The sequence below is a fragment of the Marmota monax genome, unplaced genomic scaffold (genome assembly GCF_021218885.2).
Source record: "Marmota monax isolate L192 unplaced genomic scaffold, Marmota_monax_Labrador192_F-V1.1 WCK01_AAM20220418_F8-fsc00015, whole genome shotgun sequence".
In the NCBI taxonomy this organism is placed as follows: Eukaryota; Metazoa; Chordata; class Mammalia; order Rodentia; family Sciuridae; genus Marmota; species Marmota monax.
Genome location: NW_026692194.1, coordinates 17,070,373 through 17,088,524, shown reverse-complemented (window position 1 = coordinate 17,088,524; position 18,152 = coordinate 17,070,373). Strand labels below are relative to the sequence as shown.

The 18,152-nt window shown below is 36.1% G+C and overlaps 1 protein-coding gene across 32 annotated transcripts in view; it reads right to left on the bottom strand.

The window, feature by feature from the left end:
- The window catches only part of Nrxn1 (neurexin 1), a 1,098,127-nt gene that overhangs the window by 157,476 nt on the left and 922,499 nt on the right, over positions 1–18,152 (bottom strand). For all 32 annotated transcript variants that reach the window (XM_058573180.1, XM_058573183.1, XM_058573188.1 and 29 more), the window contains one exon: positions 6,214–6,385. In XM_058573180.1, coding sequence (XP_058429163.1) covers positions 6,214–6,385 — 172 coding nt within the window. The remainder of the gene's footprint in view (positions 1–6,213; positions 6,386–18,152) is intronic.

Genomic DNA, 18,152 nt, shown 5'->3' with positions numbered 1-18,152 from the left:
TAAAAATAACCCACAAAAGAATAACCCACAAAGTACCAGCAAAATTCAGCACAATGAAAAAAGATAACTCAGGAAAAGTCAGAGTTTTAGGCACTTGTTCTAAGATTTCTCAGAGTATGTAAGACTGACTGAGAAATTTAGATTAGTAAACATTTAACTATATAAAATTGAAGCCAAATATTTATGCATTGAAACAAATGTTCATCATGCATGTAAGTATAGTTGCACCAGCAAAAAGACAGTGTTTTGGCACTAACATTTAATAAGGAACCTAGAATTATTCAAGAACCATTTAAGTATCTACTTTATGCCAAGCCCTTATTGTTATTCTTTCACAGGACTTCACTTAAAATTGATAATTAATTTAAAGAATGACTTAAGTCTCCTGAATAGTTTATTAGTTTACACAAGAGATTTTTATTTTCACTATCTCACTTTAGGAAGGAAATAAAATCCAGCCAAACATTTGTTCTATGTATATATTTGGCCAGTGCATGGAGCAAGTCTTCTAGGATAGACTTTTTCTCCTGAATGATCCTTAAGGATTCTAATGCTCTATAATGATTTACTTGTTTGCTAATTAAGTTTCTCAAGTGAAGTTAAAAAACAATCAGTGCCCACTAATTAGTATTATTGACTCCAGAATTTAGTGACTACAAAACAACTATGGTTTTTTCAAGAAAAGATTTTATTTCATGTTACTGTTTAATAGTCATAAGGGTTTTGAATGTATATGTGTGGGTCAGCAGAAAATACAAGCTGTGACATGGAGTAACATGCACCTGTGACCAATCATGTAAGTCATGGCTTTTAGTTATGACGAACACATCCTGCTACATTGAAGGATTCATCTAATGATCTCTCTTCACTTTGGATTCTGTGTCCCAGATGGTACAAGGGAAAGCTCACAGCATATGGACAAGATCAAGTGTAGTTTTGACTTAGCCACTAATTAGCAATTGTAATATTGAACAAATCCGGTGGCCTCTTCAGGGTTCCCTTTTGTCATTTAAAAAATGAAGGAACTGGAATAGAAGGAATTTTAAGTTCCTCTTTCTTTCAAATGCTATGATTGTAAATGAAGTAGATATTCTTAAATACATCATAGTAGTAAAATTAGGTTAAATATAAATTTAAAGTCCTAATAAAATTAACACCTCGATACCAAAAACAGAAAACTCTAAATAATAGAATGACTTGTAGGGATAATTGAAAAATTGTTCATGAATTCAATTAAAAATAATAAATCTATGCTAAATGTGTAGAATTAAAAGGGCAATAATCCATATGGCTTTCTTGGTCTCTGAAATATTGTGCTAGTTTTCACTGATGAAATAGATAAGATTTAGAGCCAATGCTCACAAAACCTTTCAGCCAAATTGCATGATCATGCACAAAGTACTTAGAGCATCTCTATGAAATCTTCCCTGGGGGCTATTCCTTTCTTCAAATCCTCTCATCCCTAACTGATCTACTTTTTCACACCACTTCAGATTACCATTGGCTTCTTTCTTTAATCTGTAACAGCAATAAACACTGAACTGGAAATTTGACAGTTAACACCATTCACTTGAGTTTGGTAGGTGTTCTTAATCCTTCTTGTCTCCCAACCAGACAAATCTTTTAGCAATCAAGAACCATGCCTTTGGTTTCTCTATTTGTTCCTATCACAGGTTTCAAGTTCATTAGTGTCTAGTGCCTTCTGGTGACAAAGTGAAGAACTGAATAATTAATAGTGAGAGAGCAGGGAGGGAGGAGAAAGAGATTAAGGGGGAGAGAGAAAAGGAAAAAGAGAAACTAAACAGAGGGAATGTCTTTGTTTATTTTGTTGTTCACCAGGTCTTATTACGTATTTTCATTCTTCTTTATTTTTTCTATACTCCCTGGGTCCTTTTTCTTTTGACATATAGACTATTTCATAATTCCCTAAATATTTTCTCTGTCTTTTTCTGCTAACCCCACCTAAATGAATGCACTCTTCAAAATCTCAAGTAAAGTTCACTATTTTTTTTCGGCAGTCTTACTACATCACTTACTTCAAGATGTCTTCCTTCTTTGAAATCTCTTGTTGTTGACTTTTTTTTTCCATAGCTTATTTTTGGCCAAATTATTTTCCCATGAATTCTATTTTTAATATTAAACACTTAAAAATTCTCTCTATGACAAGACTGTAAGACTAGTATGTTCCTTTTGCCTAGTATGGATCCAGCAAATACTTGCTAGTTTGATGTTTTAACTTAGGAATAAATTGAATATTCAATCTTACTTAGATAGAAAGGACATCTTTGGTACATCGTGGTAGGCAGGTGACTTCAGTTTTATTTTCAAAGGTGAGTATGATTTATTTGGAGTAATCTCAAGTCAGAAGAAGCAAGATAATATTAGGCTTTGTGGAATAAATGTAATGAGAAGAGGAGGTCTATTTTTGTTGAGAAAGAAAATTTTGCTACATGACTGTAATTAAGGACAAATCAGAGATTAATGATGCATTATATTCTAGAGCTTTAATTGACATATGCCAAGAAGTGGCTTTCCCAACTTTAAATGGTTTGCAAAATATTATTTCTGTACTTTGTTCCATGTACAGAAAATAATGAAAACTGGGTATGCTATTCAGAAAGTTCAATATTTATTCTAAAATGTGAATTACTGGGTTATAGGAATATTTCATATTCTCCAAAAGAGCATAAAATCTACCTCTACTAATTAGTTTCTTTATGAAAGCCTTCCAGACAATTATAGGGTAATACTACTGGTCAATGCTTTAGGTGCTTTTCATTAAAGGTATAGTGTCACTACCAGATGAATTGCTTCACAGAAAAGCACTTACCACAAAGCCCTATAATGGAAGGTTAAGTGCTGTACTTAATTACTAATTTCAACCTTATTACCTATATTTTGCAGTGCAGGCACTTTAAAAGGAACCAAATATAGTCTGTTGGTTCCTGCTTCTTTGATTATAGGACTTGGTGGTAAAAGCATTAGTCCAGTTACTTTTCTAATGAATAATAACTCTAAAATTTTTTAAATAAAAATAGCTATACCACAAACTAATACAGAAGATATACATTACATCTTGCTATTAAACTCATATTAAAAGCACTTTGTTCCAAAAACTTTAATCTAGTAACACTTTAAATTTTTATTCAGAACTTGGGTGTAGTGGTCTATGCCTGTAATCCCAGTGACAAAGGAGGCTGAAGCAGGAGGACTGTAAGTTTGGCCAGCCTCAACAACTTAGCAAAGCCCTCGGCAACTTAATGAGAGCCTATCTCGAAACAACCAAATTAATTAATTAATTAATTAATTAATTTTAAAAAAGTACTGAGGATGGAGCTCAGTGGTAAAGCAGACCTGAGTTTAATTCCCAGTAACAATGACAACAACAAAAAAATCCAAGTGTATGCAGCCTTTATGGCATTGTTGCAGACAGATTAAGCTCCAAAAGAAATAGTATTTGGAATTTTTATTGTTTATTTCCTACTACAATACCATGCTGTAATGAATACAAAGCAGATGATTGATGATAATAATAATAATGATAAACTTGGTGACAACAACATGGCTCCTCTGAGTTCTTTACATATTGATCATAAATTTCTGTGTAAAGAATTTTCTCACATGTGTTCTAATTCTCTTGTGGGCAGATGCCAAGTTTGTTTTTTTGCTTGCATCCTTCAGAATAATTGCACCTTGGCTCACTCTGGATTGATTAAATTACTTCAAATACTACATGGGGGAAGAACACTTAGATCTTGGACTAAATATAAAACATTGGATCTAAAATAACTGTTTCTAAAGTTTTGCTTCTTAATTATTATGGTACCTCCAGCTTCTAATATCTAAATAAATTTCATGTTGTGTTTCTTATTCTATTTAATTGGCAAATGAGAAATTGTATGTATTAAACAAATATTAATCTAAAAATATAAATATCTCTTCAAAGAATTAATTAACACTGCCCCACTACAGGTACCAGTATTCAAAGTGGACATTAGCCTGACACATGAAGATAGGGAATATATCTTTTGGCAACTATGCCCAGATCATAGTATCTGGTACATACAATTACAAGCTTCTTAATCACATACAATATGGTAAAATTGTGAGTTATAGAGATTTTTTAAAAAATGAAGTTTCTACCAAAATACATTGACGAATTAGAAAATTAGATTTGGAGGACCCATGCTTGCAAAAGGGCATGCTATTTTTGTCTTTTAGAGGTGCACTCTGCACATTAACAGAATAAGATCCAAGAATGGAAATTTTTACCTTACTTTAACCCATAATTTCCCAATTTAATTTGAACATGACTTCTTCCTTTCCTCTGTAGGTAAGCATTAATAACAACCAGAATGGCGTTCTTCAAGATAACAACATGGGAAGTGCTGATAAGAGCAAAATGTTACTAAATAAAGATAATTTTAAACAACTAATTATTGAAACAAAGCTATCCCTCAAGAGGAAACAGCCACAGTGTAAGAGTAACAGGAATTACCATTGTACATGCTCAGGTCAAACTTTAGAGATGACCACATCCCATGGCAGAGCCTAGACCTTACCCTGCTTTATGTTTTCCTGGCATCCAGGGCAATGACTTCCTATCAGAACATAGGAATTGGTTATTCCCTACCTTAGGAAGATTACCAACTTCCTTCTCTATAATTCCACTGCAGTTGAAGTTTATTTGTTTGTCAAGTACATTTATAGTTGGTCTTCAGTGAATGCAGTGGAGATGAATAACAGGGGCTCTGAAGCATTGAACACATATTTAAATTACTTTGCTTTCAGATGTTTCATTCCTTCATCTTATTGTAGATGGTAACAGAAGGACTATTCACATACTTGTAGTATAAAATTGTGATAATTCCCCAGGATACCAATTTGGCAAACATTTTATTGATTGCCTACTATTCACTAGTATTATAAAAGGCACCGGACATATTATTAATTTGCTTGCTTTGGAATATTGTCACGGAGCAGGTTTTAATTACATCTAATTCAGCAAATATTTGCAAAGCACTCATCATATAGAATAGGTTGAAATGGAACTTGAAGATGTAGAATTATACAAATTAGGAAAGGTCTAGAAAAAGCAGAAGGGGCATTTCATTCCATAATTGTGAGTCAATCCTAGGGAAAATTGATATTTATGAACAAATCTGTATTTCATCAAATTATTTCTTCCATTGAAACAAATAATTCTAATAGAGGAGTTAGTTATATGTACATTTTGGCTATCATTTGTATTGTGAAGAATGAATTTTCACTTTGTACTTTATACTGTGTTATAAATTGTATGCTGTGCAGCAGCAACAACAAAAATTAGCCTGTCTAAAAGGGGAATAGAGACAAATGAGACTGATTCTTTGAGGAGGCAATTTTGTACCAAAATATAATGACAGCAAATACCTTGGTACTTTAAATTTGTATTTTACTTGAAAATAACATATCTGTTTTTTTTTTTTAATTAAGAACATACACAACTGCAAGTAGCACTGGTTTATTAGATTTCTAACCTACCACCTTTGTGTAATAACAGTACAGACAAAATTCTTTGGCATGAACAAGTTAATTTTTATTTTATTAATAATGCCTTGAGATTCAGTTTACAGACCTAAAATGAGTGATATGAGCATCTCAGAATTCTCCTGAAACTGCATGGTTCTAGGAAGCTGAAAGGCTCCTTTTGCTTTTCTAGCTGTGATGTCTGCTGCCCCTTCCTCCTCTGCTCATGCCCTGCTCTCCCCACACCTCTCCCAGGTTTCTGCTGTGCACCACCATCAAAGCAGCAGTCCAGCTTCACTTTCGCTCAGAAAGCAAATGTTATCCAATTCCCTCCCTTGGTTTTAAATTTTAACTTTGTTACTTTTGACAAAGCCTTTTCTTTGTTCAAATGCAAGGATCCAGTAAAAAGAGCTTTGACATGTTGTGTATTTTTATGTGTGCATTTTTCTGGTTTTCACTGATGTCCTGAATTTTGCAAATGCTAACGTGTGCCTTCAAGTTCGCCTATAAAATGTCATTTGTACACTGTAACAAGAACAGTTTAGGACAGCATTACATTCACGATTCTAAAGTCCAATAAATACTTGATGGTTTTTCTGAAAACCACAATTTGGTGAAACAGACGCAAAACAGAGCTTTGTTTTCCAGTTTTGTTTTGTTTTTTCCTCCATAAAATCTTCCCCAGATACATATTCACTTGCTTACCTGCTGGGTAGCGCTCGATCACTGGCCAGCTGTCCACCTGTAACGTGGCATTGCCACCACTCCTCGTGAATCGGACCACATGGTACTTCCCATCATTAATGATTGCATTGGACTCTTCAATAGCGATGTCATCCGTCCCGACATTAAACTTAACTCCAATTTTTCCTTGGTGCTGGAAGGGAAGAAGAAAGGAAACGAAGAGGTGTATTCAGTTGAACTGATTAATCAGCATTTAAGAAGAATTACATACAAAGGGATTGTTCAAAAATATTCCTTGGACAACAGCTGCTTTCCTCTGATTTTACATCTGAAAAACACCTCATAATATAAGCAAGATTCTTGACATTTTGGTAAATGTGAGACATCTCTTTCAGGGATAACTGATATTCCCCCAGACACACTTTCAAGGGAATTGAGATGTCTTTTTCCCAGAGGTTGCCAGAGAGAAGCACACAGCTGTCTGCATGAAGCCACCTCCTTTCTTGTCCTTTATTAGAACTCCTTTAATCCACACTCCTCATTTCACAAGAAAACCAAGACTGGAAACCCTCCGTTTTAGTAACTAGTGGCATTGCAGCAATGAAATCTGTTTAGAGTCAAATGACAAATGCTCACAATGTACAAAATCATTCTAAAGGGTAGGGGCACAAAGATAGGCCTTTAATGAGTGAACTTTTTAGTCATTATTCACAAAACCAAGGCTCACAGCCTCAAACTGACTCAATTTCTTTAGTTTACAGATGAAATTATCACATTGACTCCCACAAGGTCTCATGACTTAACAGAGATGTGGAAGTACCAAAATTCTGTTTTCTCATTTTTCAATGATATCTAAGCTGAGATGAAGCTATGATACAGTTATCCAAAATTAACTTGCTCTCTGTGTTAAGCAAAGTAACACGGCGAATCTTTCAAAGTATAAAGTTGTGATTGTTAACTTTAGGATTTCATAACACAAGGTGGCAAAGAAACATGTGCTCATCTCCTCTGCCTCTGAGAAGCATTCTCTAACAGCAGGGCTGTCAAGTCCACCTTGAGCTCAGTTGACTTTTAAAGTATGTGAGCTTGCCCTTCATCAGTAGCAGGAAATACCTGTGCTGCAGGCCCTTGTCAGAGGACATAACTTCAAACTGTCCACCGCTCACCTTTCATCAAACCCCAGATGGGAGAAACCACATGGGGGGAGAGGGGTTTAAGAGCCACACAGCCCATTCTTTCCTGTAGAAATTTTAAGTCAGAATATTAGAAGCCTGAAGGTTTGGACCACATTCTCTCTGCTCTTTGCTAGATTCTCATCATTGAAGGAGGCAGCGGAAGGATGACTTCAGCTTGCCCTGGGAAGTCTTATAAAAAGTCCTGTATAAAGTTGCATTAACTGAAGGGAAGTATTGAAGATGTTATTTGTGACATTGCTCATTATGCTCTTACTGCAGATATCCTAAAAGTTGTTTTTTAATGTGTGTTAAAATATATATACCTATGCACAAGGCCCTGGGTTCAATCCCCAGCAGCATAAAAATATATATATATATATATATATATATATATATATATATATATATATATATATATAAAACATTGGGCAGTTTATTGAAAATGAGGAAATGTGAATTTTTCTAACATAAGAAAATCACCTGAAATGTTAAAAAAAAACCTGAAATAACTTAAAATAACATCTATTTAAAAGTAAGAATAATAAAAAAATATGTTGAGAAATAAAAGTAGGTCCGAGAGAAACAATCTAACAAAAGTCTAAACAACTATTAAAATTTCTCTACCTATTTCCACTCTTGAGTTTGCTAACAATTGGTCATGTATGTAGAATTTTGAACACTTTATAAATGCTAACTCTGGCAGTACTCATAACAGTCCCAGGAGAGAGATACTATTTTATTTCCATATTACAGATGATGACATTAAGGCACAGAGTGATAAAGTAACTTGATTAAGGTCCCACAGCTAGCTTACAGATTTGGTAAATCTGACTGTTCTTTGCAATCTGTTTGATCTATCCTGTTAAAGTAGAAGCACCATGGGGTCTCCTATTGTGTTTTAAAGTTTTTTGATATATATCACTCAATGTATACTTAAAATAATTTCATAATGGATAGTAAGCAATGGATATGTGAATTTATTAAGATGTTAAAAGGTGGATTCTTTTTGTTGCAATTTTAGCTGAGATCTTAAGAAGATGAAAAAAAAAAAGATTGCTTGTCCATCTTACAAAATTAGGTATAAGATTGCTTAAGCCAGATTTGCAAAGGAGAGCACTGTCAACTACTTTTAGGGCTCCAAATCTGGTCCATCAAAAAAAAAAAAAAAAGGAGGAAAGGCAAAGAGGTTACTGATAATTAGAAGAGGATTTGAGAAAAAAGTTGGGATGTGATGGGATTCACATATACTTCCAAGGTGAAAGGGGACTTTTCCCTTATCTAAAGTACAGGGAAGGAGACTTTAATGGAACATCTCAGAAAGTTTGATATGCATCTTCTGGGATATGGCAGCAGTGGTTGCAGTAGTTAGAAAACTGGGATCTAATATACCTGAAAAATCTTCAAGGGAAGAAAACTCTGTGGCTGCCTGATACCCTGGGGGCACAGCAAAAAGATATTACAGCACCGAAAGCCACTTGTGTATCACAGATAGGACAAAGGACATTACCTGTGGCCAGAGATTAGAGAGCCAGCACAGAATATGTGGTGTCCTGCTTAGTAGAGCCATGGAAGGAGTGAGGCTCAGGGGTGCAGAAAACTTACCACAGGAAAGAACTTGAATTTGCAGTGATGGATATCCAGAGATTGAGGCAGAAATCCCAATGGCCATCTGAAGGAGGTACATTTACCCTCCTCAGGGAATTTCTTGGTTTTTGTTTTGGGTTTTTTTTTTTTTTTTTTTTAGTATTAAAGAAGGCCGCTTTACCATTAAATTATATCCCCAGCCCTTTTTATTTTATTTTATTTTATTTGAGACTGGGTCTAAGTTTCTGAGGACCTCCATTGGTTGCTAAGGCTGGCCTCAAACTTCCAATCCTCCTGTTTTAGCCTCACAAGTCTCTGGAATTATAGGAATATGCCATTGCACCTGGTATCAAGGGAATTTTAAGAAAGGAAATTCTAATAATGTTGGTAAGAACTCTGAAGAGTTCATTAACATGCCTCCCAAAAGTGCTCTTTCAAGAGCTTCAAGCACAGGTTAAGCTATTGGGTGAGATGGCTACCATGGTATTGGCCAAAGAAGGTCATTTCTGCCCTTATCTCTTCCTGTTTCTTCTGCCTCGTCCCTGGAGGATTTGGGGAGGGAGAAGAGAAGTGAGATTCATGAAATTGAGAGAAAAAACATCATGTTTTTCCTCCCTGTACAGGAGGCCTCTTCAGTGTAACCAAGTAGGGATAATAGAGAGGGCTTAACAGAAGATGTAAGTTATTTGTTATTGTACGGGAACTAACTGAAGTTACTTTTTATGTCTAAAAGTGAACAGATGACCTTTTTACTATATAAGAATGACTACAGTAGTACTGAGACTCTGCCTGGATGTCCCTAGGGTCAGGAAGAAATATTCCCACAGAGGAATTTAAAATTCTTGGTGCATTCTAAGAACCAACCCTTGCAACATAACAAAGGCATGAAAATAATTGTTATCCTGGAGTTGTCCACTGTTTGTGGGGTGGGGGTGGGGGTATTTTCTAATGTAGACATGTTTCTTAAATCAGGAGAAGACTAGAAAAAAATTCTTGATGTTTTCTACTTATTCTAACAGGAAGGTCACAATCACCAAGATTCCCCAGAGTTCTAATTATTAATTAAGGAGGTCCAAGTTCTGTGAGCAGAAGCATTGCAGTACTAGAGCCAAATAGTATCTCAAACTCAGAAATAAGTCACTTTAACTTATCCTTACATTTTTCTGCAGCTGGATATATAAAATGATTATTTTCTAGGGTGCAGAAATCCTCAGATTTCATGGGGTTTGACTGCTTGCAACTTATCTAAGAAACAATAAGGGTCAGCTAGGCTTAGAGAGCTTCTGACTTTTAAATTATGTCCATCTGTTCTTGGATATGTTGATTGCTTGCCTCAGCTCTCAACTTACAACTATGGAGTTAGCTAGAGTAGTGAACACCACTAAAGGAGCTACCAACAGTAGGCCTTACCCCTCACTTTTACTCTATCTACCCCACCCTAAGTTACATCAAGGCCTTAAAAAAACACACACACAATTTAAATATAAGTGATAGTCAAAGAATCACCCCCTGCTCCCAGAAAAAAAAATTTAAATGTAAATAAAGTACAAAATATTCCTATCAAGCATATTTATAGGACTAGGTTTTACCATATCATTCAGACACAGTGAATATCCTCAAAACACAACCCTCCCATATTGACAGAATACCAAGCCATTTCAATTATATAAACAATAAAACTTGCTAAACTTTCTTGCCAATAGATAATTACAATTTAAAAGAATTCATTTCACATTCTTATTCTCTGGGATTAGATGTGATTGTCTCGGCAAATTCTCATGAATATTGCATTAGCAAAACCAGCAGTCATTTCACTGGACATGTACTGATCTCCCTGTATTGTATCTTCCTTGAAATGAATAACTGGCTCACACCGTCATTTCACAAATCTATTATGAGAATATCAGTAATGATCCATTTATAATTTAATGAAGTCTTTCCATGGATTCATTAAATAAATAGTGACAAAGGTAATTATTGATTTTTTTCACAAAAGCTCATTTCTGAATAAGGATTATAATATTAAACCAAGTTAAAAGGAAACATCATGCAATTCGACTCTGGGAAGGTACTTGAACGTTCTAACAGTGGCATCGTGGTTTCATGTACTGCCTAATACCATCTGAAATGACATATTCATTTGAAAAATATGTCTGAAGCAAGATTGAGATTTAATGGTTTTCTCAGTGTCTTGGGCATTTTCAAGCAAGATGTTTGCATGTTACAGATGTCTATATATTCTAAGTTATGTGCATATGAAATAGATAAACAGAATATATACTACACACACACACACACACACACATATTTAGCCTTCTGTCTGTCATACAGATATGTTTCATAAGATTTCAATCCACTGCTTTCTCTCCTCTACTCTGAGGTCGCTGTATAGAAGGGTTTGACACAACTATGCCCAGGAAAAAAGACAAAAAAATGAAAGATTGTCTCCTTCTTTGCCTGTTTGTTTGTTGCACTCCTAGGGATTAGCCAAGCAGGATGAACAAACGTGCAACCCAAAGGGGCAAGTGGATGAGCAGGGGGCCTGCATATGTTGTAGAAACTTCTCTCATGCACCACAATACAGACCCATGCTCCAGGGCCCGACTTTGGACAGAATGAGACAATGCCTTCACATGTGCTACAGGACTGTGCTCATTTCCAAATACAAAACAACTCCCATGATCCAAATCTACACTGCTGATTGAAATTAGAGTCAGGCTGAATGTTATGTTTTGTTCCCCCAGAGACTAATCCTCACCAGGGAGCAAAGGTTTTAAGGCGTGATGGGGACTCTGGGACCTATAGTCACTGTCACTGGAGTGGCAAAACTGCAAAGACTGTCAGAGAGCACCCTATTCCGACAACACCAAACAAACATGTTAATTTAACCCAAATACATTTCCAAGTGAATTAGCAGTCCTACTGATAAGTATGTTTGTCAATCCAGATGGTCTGTAATGTCACGAAGGGGTTTTAGTCTACTGTTTTAATCGGAGACTGAAATGAAAGTACCCCTACTTCCTAAAACACCACCACTTCAAAAATAAAAGTTTCCTTCTTCCTATCCAAAGTTCCCCATTAAATAATATCTTTTTTGTTCCTTCGGCTAATAAATAAAAATTGATTGTTTAATATATAGACTACATGTGAGGACAATACTAACATGGAAAGTGTGTTCTTTGTCTTTGGGAACAATCAAATTAATTGGGAAGGTAAACCATACATGGAAATACTCAGGTCCACAAAAGAGCCTGAGGCATGTCAGGGAGGAGCAAGATGTATTGGAGGGAGGAGTCCGAAGGGTCTCAGGGTGCCTCCCAGTAGGCATCAGGAGACAGCCTGCCTTGGGACAGCTGTAACTCAACCAGTGGGGACCAAAGTAGCACTTAGAGACATAAAAGTTATGTTCCTTCTCTCTCCCACCTCTCTTTCCAGGTCCTTGGTATCACAGTGCTCACTGGACACAAGGCCTTGAACTAGATACAGTACATCTCACCTCTCAGCATACCTAAAACTCCCAGGACATGTGAAAACGTAAGTGTCCCACAATCTATCTCCTCAGAACATTTAGACAATCTCTCCTAAGTCACATAGCTAAGTATGGACACTGGAATCTAATCAAATCAATGGGACTTTCTTAAAAAGAAGGACTTTAGCTCTGTCTGAGTGCTAGGAAAAGACCTTGAAACCAAGGCATCCTCAGAGATTGAATCAAGAAAAGGGTTACTGCAGAGTAAAGTTTTTTGTTTCTGGACAATTATATTTCACAGCACCACCCAATACAGAACTAGTAGTGGCTAGGTACTGGGTGAGACTTAGGTCCTGGTCCTGCAGAGAGATCTCATTTAAGGGTGAAACATTGAAAGAACAGTATCTCTGTTTTCCCATCAAATATTTACTAAGGATAGCATATTTCTTTCTAACGCCCTAGCTCCTTTAAGTCCATAAGACTGCCCTGAGTCATCTCTTGGTCTTACAAGTGTCTAATAAAACTTCGTAAGCCTGGAATAGTTCTCCCTTACTCACTGCCTTAGGGTTAGATTTTATTTGCCTGTTTTACCTCCTTGAACATATTAAAAACAGCTTGGGGTAGGAAAAAAGTCCAGCTTATTAATCATCATATTCTGTACAGCATTTAACTGACAGCCTTTACATTTGTAATTTTCCCAAACTCACATCCAATTTTCCTTTTTTAATTGAGATATAATTTGCATATCATATCATAAAATGTGCCCTTTTAAAGTATACCATTCAGTGTTCTTTAGCACATTCATGAGGTAGTGCAAAGAAGATCTCCACTATTTAATTCCTGAACACTTGCATCCCACTGCAGTTGTCTTTTGGTGAGATAAAGCACATAAAGTTCTAAACATACTTAATGACTACACAGCACCTGTGACCTATTATTATTACTACCACTACTACCATTGCTATTTTTTTTAAAAAACCAATGTTTAGCTTCACAGTGGGTTGATGGAAATTAGTTAAAATAATGCTCAAATTATGCAGCCATTGCAGTTTTGCTAGAGGACATAATATCTCATTAACCTTCACAAGGACGTGTGAAGCAGTTAAGCTATTTTATGAATGAGGAAGCTAAAGTTCAGAAAGGCTGATTGACCCAAGTTAGCATATCCATCTAACCCCCAGATCAAGAAAGAACATTCTAGGCTGGGCACTGTGGCGCACACCTGTAATCCCAACGGCTTGGGAGGCTGAGGCAGGAGGATTGTGAGTTCGAACCCAGACTCAGCAACTTAGGGAGGCCCTAAGCAACTTAGTGAGACCATGTGTCTCTAAATAAAATACAAAAAAGTGCTATATAAAATATAAAAAAAGGATGTGGCTCAGAAGTGCCCCAGGTTCAATCCCCAGTAGAGAGAGAGAGAGGAGAGAGAGAGAGAGAGAGAGAACATTTCAGAATCTAATTGGTTTCACATTTGGGATAAGCTGTGTCATCACTAGATGTACTGAAGCAGAGGCCACTTGATCATTCCAAAAATTCCTTCTTCTCTCTATATCAAAGATTTGGTTCAAGGAAAAGTCTAAATGTAAGACAAAGTGGGTAGCAAGGATAAACAATTGGAAAATAAATTAGCAGTTGAGATTTTTTTTTTAAGCAACCCACCTAAATTTGGATTTAAGTCTCGATTAGATTTTTTTTTCAAAATTTACAAAATGGATGAACTCTAGGATTTTATTGTCTTTTAAAATCAGAGATTCTCTGATTTGAGAGGGGGCAGAAAATGTTGGATTAGGGTGACGACTCAGTAACCTATGGGGCCTTGTGAGCCATCTATGTTCCTTCCAAAGAAATTAGAACCCCTCTCCTCAGAGGCATGGAAGAGTAGTCCTGATTGGCAAGAATCCCCCCCCCCCACCCCCGGTCAAGTATGAAGGACTTGGTAGTTTAAGTGAGAAAAGGATCAATGGGTATTTCAGTCAGCTTTTTCATGGCTATGAGTAAAAGGTCTGACCAGAACAATTTTTGAGAAGGAAAAGTTTATTTGGGGGTTCACAGTTTCAGAGGTCTCGATTTAGAGACAGGAAACTCCATTCCTCGGGGCTAGAGGTAAGGCAGGACATCATGGGCAGAAGAGGGTGGCTGAGGGAAGCAGCTCAGGTGATAATCAGGCAGTAGAAACTAAGTTCAGCTCACCAAATATATACCCCAAGGGCACTCCCCAATACCCACCTCCTCTACCCACACCCTACATACCTTTAGTTACCACTTAGTTCATCCCTATCAGGGGCTAAGAGAGGTTCAGGCTCTATAACCCAATCATTTCTTCTCTAATCCTTCTTGCCTTGTTTCACACATGAGCTTTTGGGGGACACCGCATCCAAGTCACAACAGTGAGTTCTCCTGAACCAGGGGAAAGACCCTGAGCTCTCAGGACAATACCACAGCCCTTCGGTGCTTCAATTCCTTTACATTATTGCTCTTTAGGTGAAATTAAGTCCAGAATCAAGATAATGTTGGGAGAGAGTTGAGTCTGCTCCGTGATTGGCTAGTGTATCTTTGAATGGGTCAAAATACCTAAGCTGGTATTTTGAGATTTTCTGATGTTTGTTTGTTTCACTGGTTGAGCAAATACTAGACAATTCTTTATGTCTGAGAAAGCATTCTACTACTTCTATGATGTTTTCTAGAATGGTCACGTAAGCCTTTTTCATGACACCCACCCTGTTACAAATAGCACACCTGGGCTATCATACCCTCACAGCTGAGAATGAAATAAAGCTAATTTATCCTCTTGCAAAAATAGAGTCATCTCATTGAGAGCACTAATTTTGTACCCTTATGTACTGAAACACCAACCACCTTGAAGAAGGAATACTTGAAATATGTTCCTTATATGTAAAGAACTATTCCTTTATTAATCTTTCCTTTCCTAAAAATCAAGGAGCAAAAAGCAAACAGAATAAGAAATAAGGATAGACTTGATGTCTTGTGTGATATTCTTAATTGTTTGCAGGTCATACTTCTGATGTGGACACTTAGCCTGGTGTTCTGGCATCATGACAGATTCCTCGGGTTGCTGCATAGAGTTTTCAGACCCAAATTGGCTCAATTTAAGCTTGTACAAAGTGCAGTGGGCTGCTCAGATATGGATAGGTATTGTTGTTGTTCATGTTTTCTGATTTTTTTAAAAAAATTCATTGTTTAAAAAAAATCCCTAGGTTGAGTGTTAATTCAGCCTTGTTTATATTGTAGGGTCATTTAGAAAACCATATGAAACAAACATTGTATTTTAGGTGCTGATTAAAACAACAATCTTTGTTTTTCTGCTTCTTTCTGATTCCTTGTCTTTGGGCCATTATGCTGCTGATTATTAACCTCCACCAGGAATCACACAGAGAAAGAACATTCTATCAATTCTACTAGTTTTGGACATTTCTATGTAAAAAGGTTTTCCTTCAAAAGAGGTTTGGGTTTATTTGTGGATTTCATTTACTTGTTGTGTCCTAGGACCATCATTTTTGTTGAGAACTGACTATATAATTACAGTCTGACTCTAATGTTCCAAATTTCCATAGCTCAGAGCACAACATTTTTAGACAAATAGACCAAATATCTTTGGATGGTAATTTTAGCCCTTTGCATGGTAAATGTTACCTTAGTAACTAGGGTGCAGGTAAAACAAAATGAACCTTTTCATTATTTTAAATCTCCAAAAACCATAAAAACATATCAAGAGAATAATGAATTATTCTAAATTCCTCAGTTGATATAAGCTATGTACAGTAATTTAGGAATGGAAAGATTAATTTGGAATGGATAAGCTTTTCTAAAATTCTGTTTGTGCATTGTGACTTGCAACCAAGAAATAGTAGTGAGGTGGTGTTTTCAGCGTGTTTGATGGACTGACTTTCTGATAATACTGTCTTGCCTTTCACAAGCCTCAAGCCCTAATTTGAAATGTATTCCACAGCAGCTGACAGTGCAACCCTTCTCCTTTGTTTTCCCTTTCTTATTGACTTCTAGAGCAGGACTGACATCCTTGGAAAAAGAACTCTTGGGCATGTGGGCATAGAAAGTTCAACACCGTCTCCGTCTGTTTTCTACACAAGCAGCAAGGCTCTCTTATCCCTGGAGTGGTAAGTAATAATTCCTCCAGCCCTCACAAGTCTATGTTGATGCATGTAATTCCAGCACAACAGAATTTTCAGAAGAGAACAGAAGCTCCAAGGCTGAATGAAGCTCCTAGTGATCATGACCTCTCTTAATCCTCAGAAAACAATACTTCTGCCACAAAAATAATCAAGAAATATTTATTGACTATCTTTTAGCTACAGTGCATCTCACAAAACACTGTGCCACTCTTCCCCATCACTCAAAAAACTCAAATGCATTTTGTTGGATGCACACACACACACAAACACACACACACACAAATTGATTTACCACAAATACATGGATTTCTCGCATAACTAAAAGCAAACTTTTGGAACTACCACAATACCAATAAGTCTAGAAATTACCTATGTTTATTTATTTACTCTTTCATAAAACAAAACTTTTTGCTCTACTCCTGGCCTTCTGGTAAGCTCTGGAAAGGGGTGGTTAATAAAGCAGACAGAGCTGCTTTCACTGTGAAATATACACTTATGTTGTTTCTTTACACATTAAAATTTATATTAGTGTTTAATGCACACCAAGTGTCAAAAAGGCAAAGACTTGCGTGGCATGAGAGGAACTGAGTGATTAAGCAAAGCCTTTTTGAGGTTCTGAAGATGAACAGAAATTTATAATGAATGTAAACATTTTCCAGACAGAGAAAAGAGTATATGCACAGGCCTCAAAGGAGAGAAAATAGGCGAGTATAAAGACAGATGCTTTTAGGGACAAATGCAGATGCAAATACAAATATATAGACTCTTTACAGATACAGGGATGTGAATAAAAATGAACATAAGTAAGTATTGTCTAGAAAATTTGTCTGGATATTATTTGAATGGACTTATGCACAGAAAACTAAAATACAGCATTTGCAGAAATAAACCGATTGAAAAATAAATGGCTATGTGTATTTTTAAAACTTTCCAATCTAAGAATTGAAAATTGTTGATAGAACCTTTAACAGTATGCATCTTGACATTCATCTAATTGTTTGTTCCTGTCATTCTTCAATGTACTTTATGAAATGCGATATATAAAAGACATTCTGAATCAACAGGGACTCCTCACATTTTCCAAAAGTCATTTGCTCTACAATGTCAAAAAATGATTCATCATTCTATGCTTATATTTCAAAGCTAATGTAACATGTTTAGCTTCTTTGTGGGGTGGAATGTCTTGTTAACTTATTTCTCTAGAGAGCCCTTTTATCTCAAGATATAGCAAGGGTTCTTCATATAATTTCCACCTTAAAAATACTGTTTGAAATCACTTGACTAGTTTTTCAAGCACCTTCCCCAAATTAGTTAAAGAAAGAAAAGTTCTAACCTATAACCCTTTCAAGTCCTTGTTTAGTTGCAGTAGCAGATGAACAGGGTTCAATGCCCATGTTCCAAAATGCAGTGCTGTGAGAAGTGAATAATATGTCATTTCAAACAAGAGAAAGATCCTTCATCCAATTCCAGAAAAAAAAATGTCAAATCAAGGAAGTCAAATGTGAATTTGCCCTGCAATATGGCCAAGAATTTTGAAGCCAAATAAACACAAAGTGCTCAAATTTGAACAATTCATGGATATGT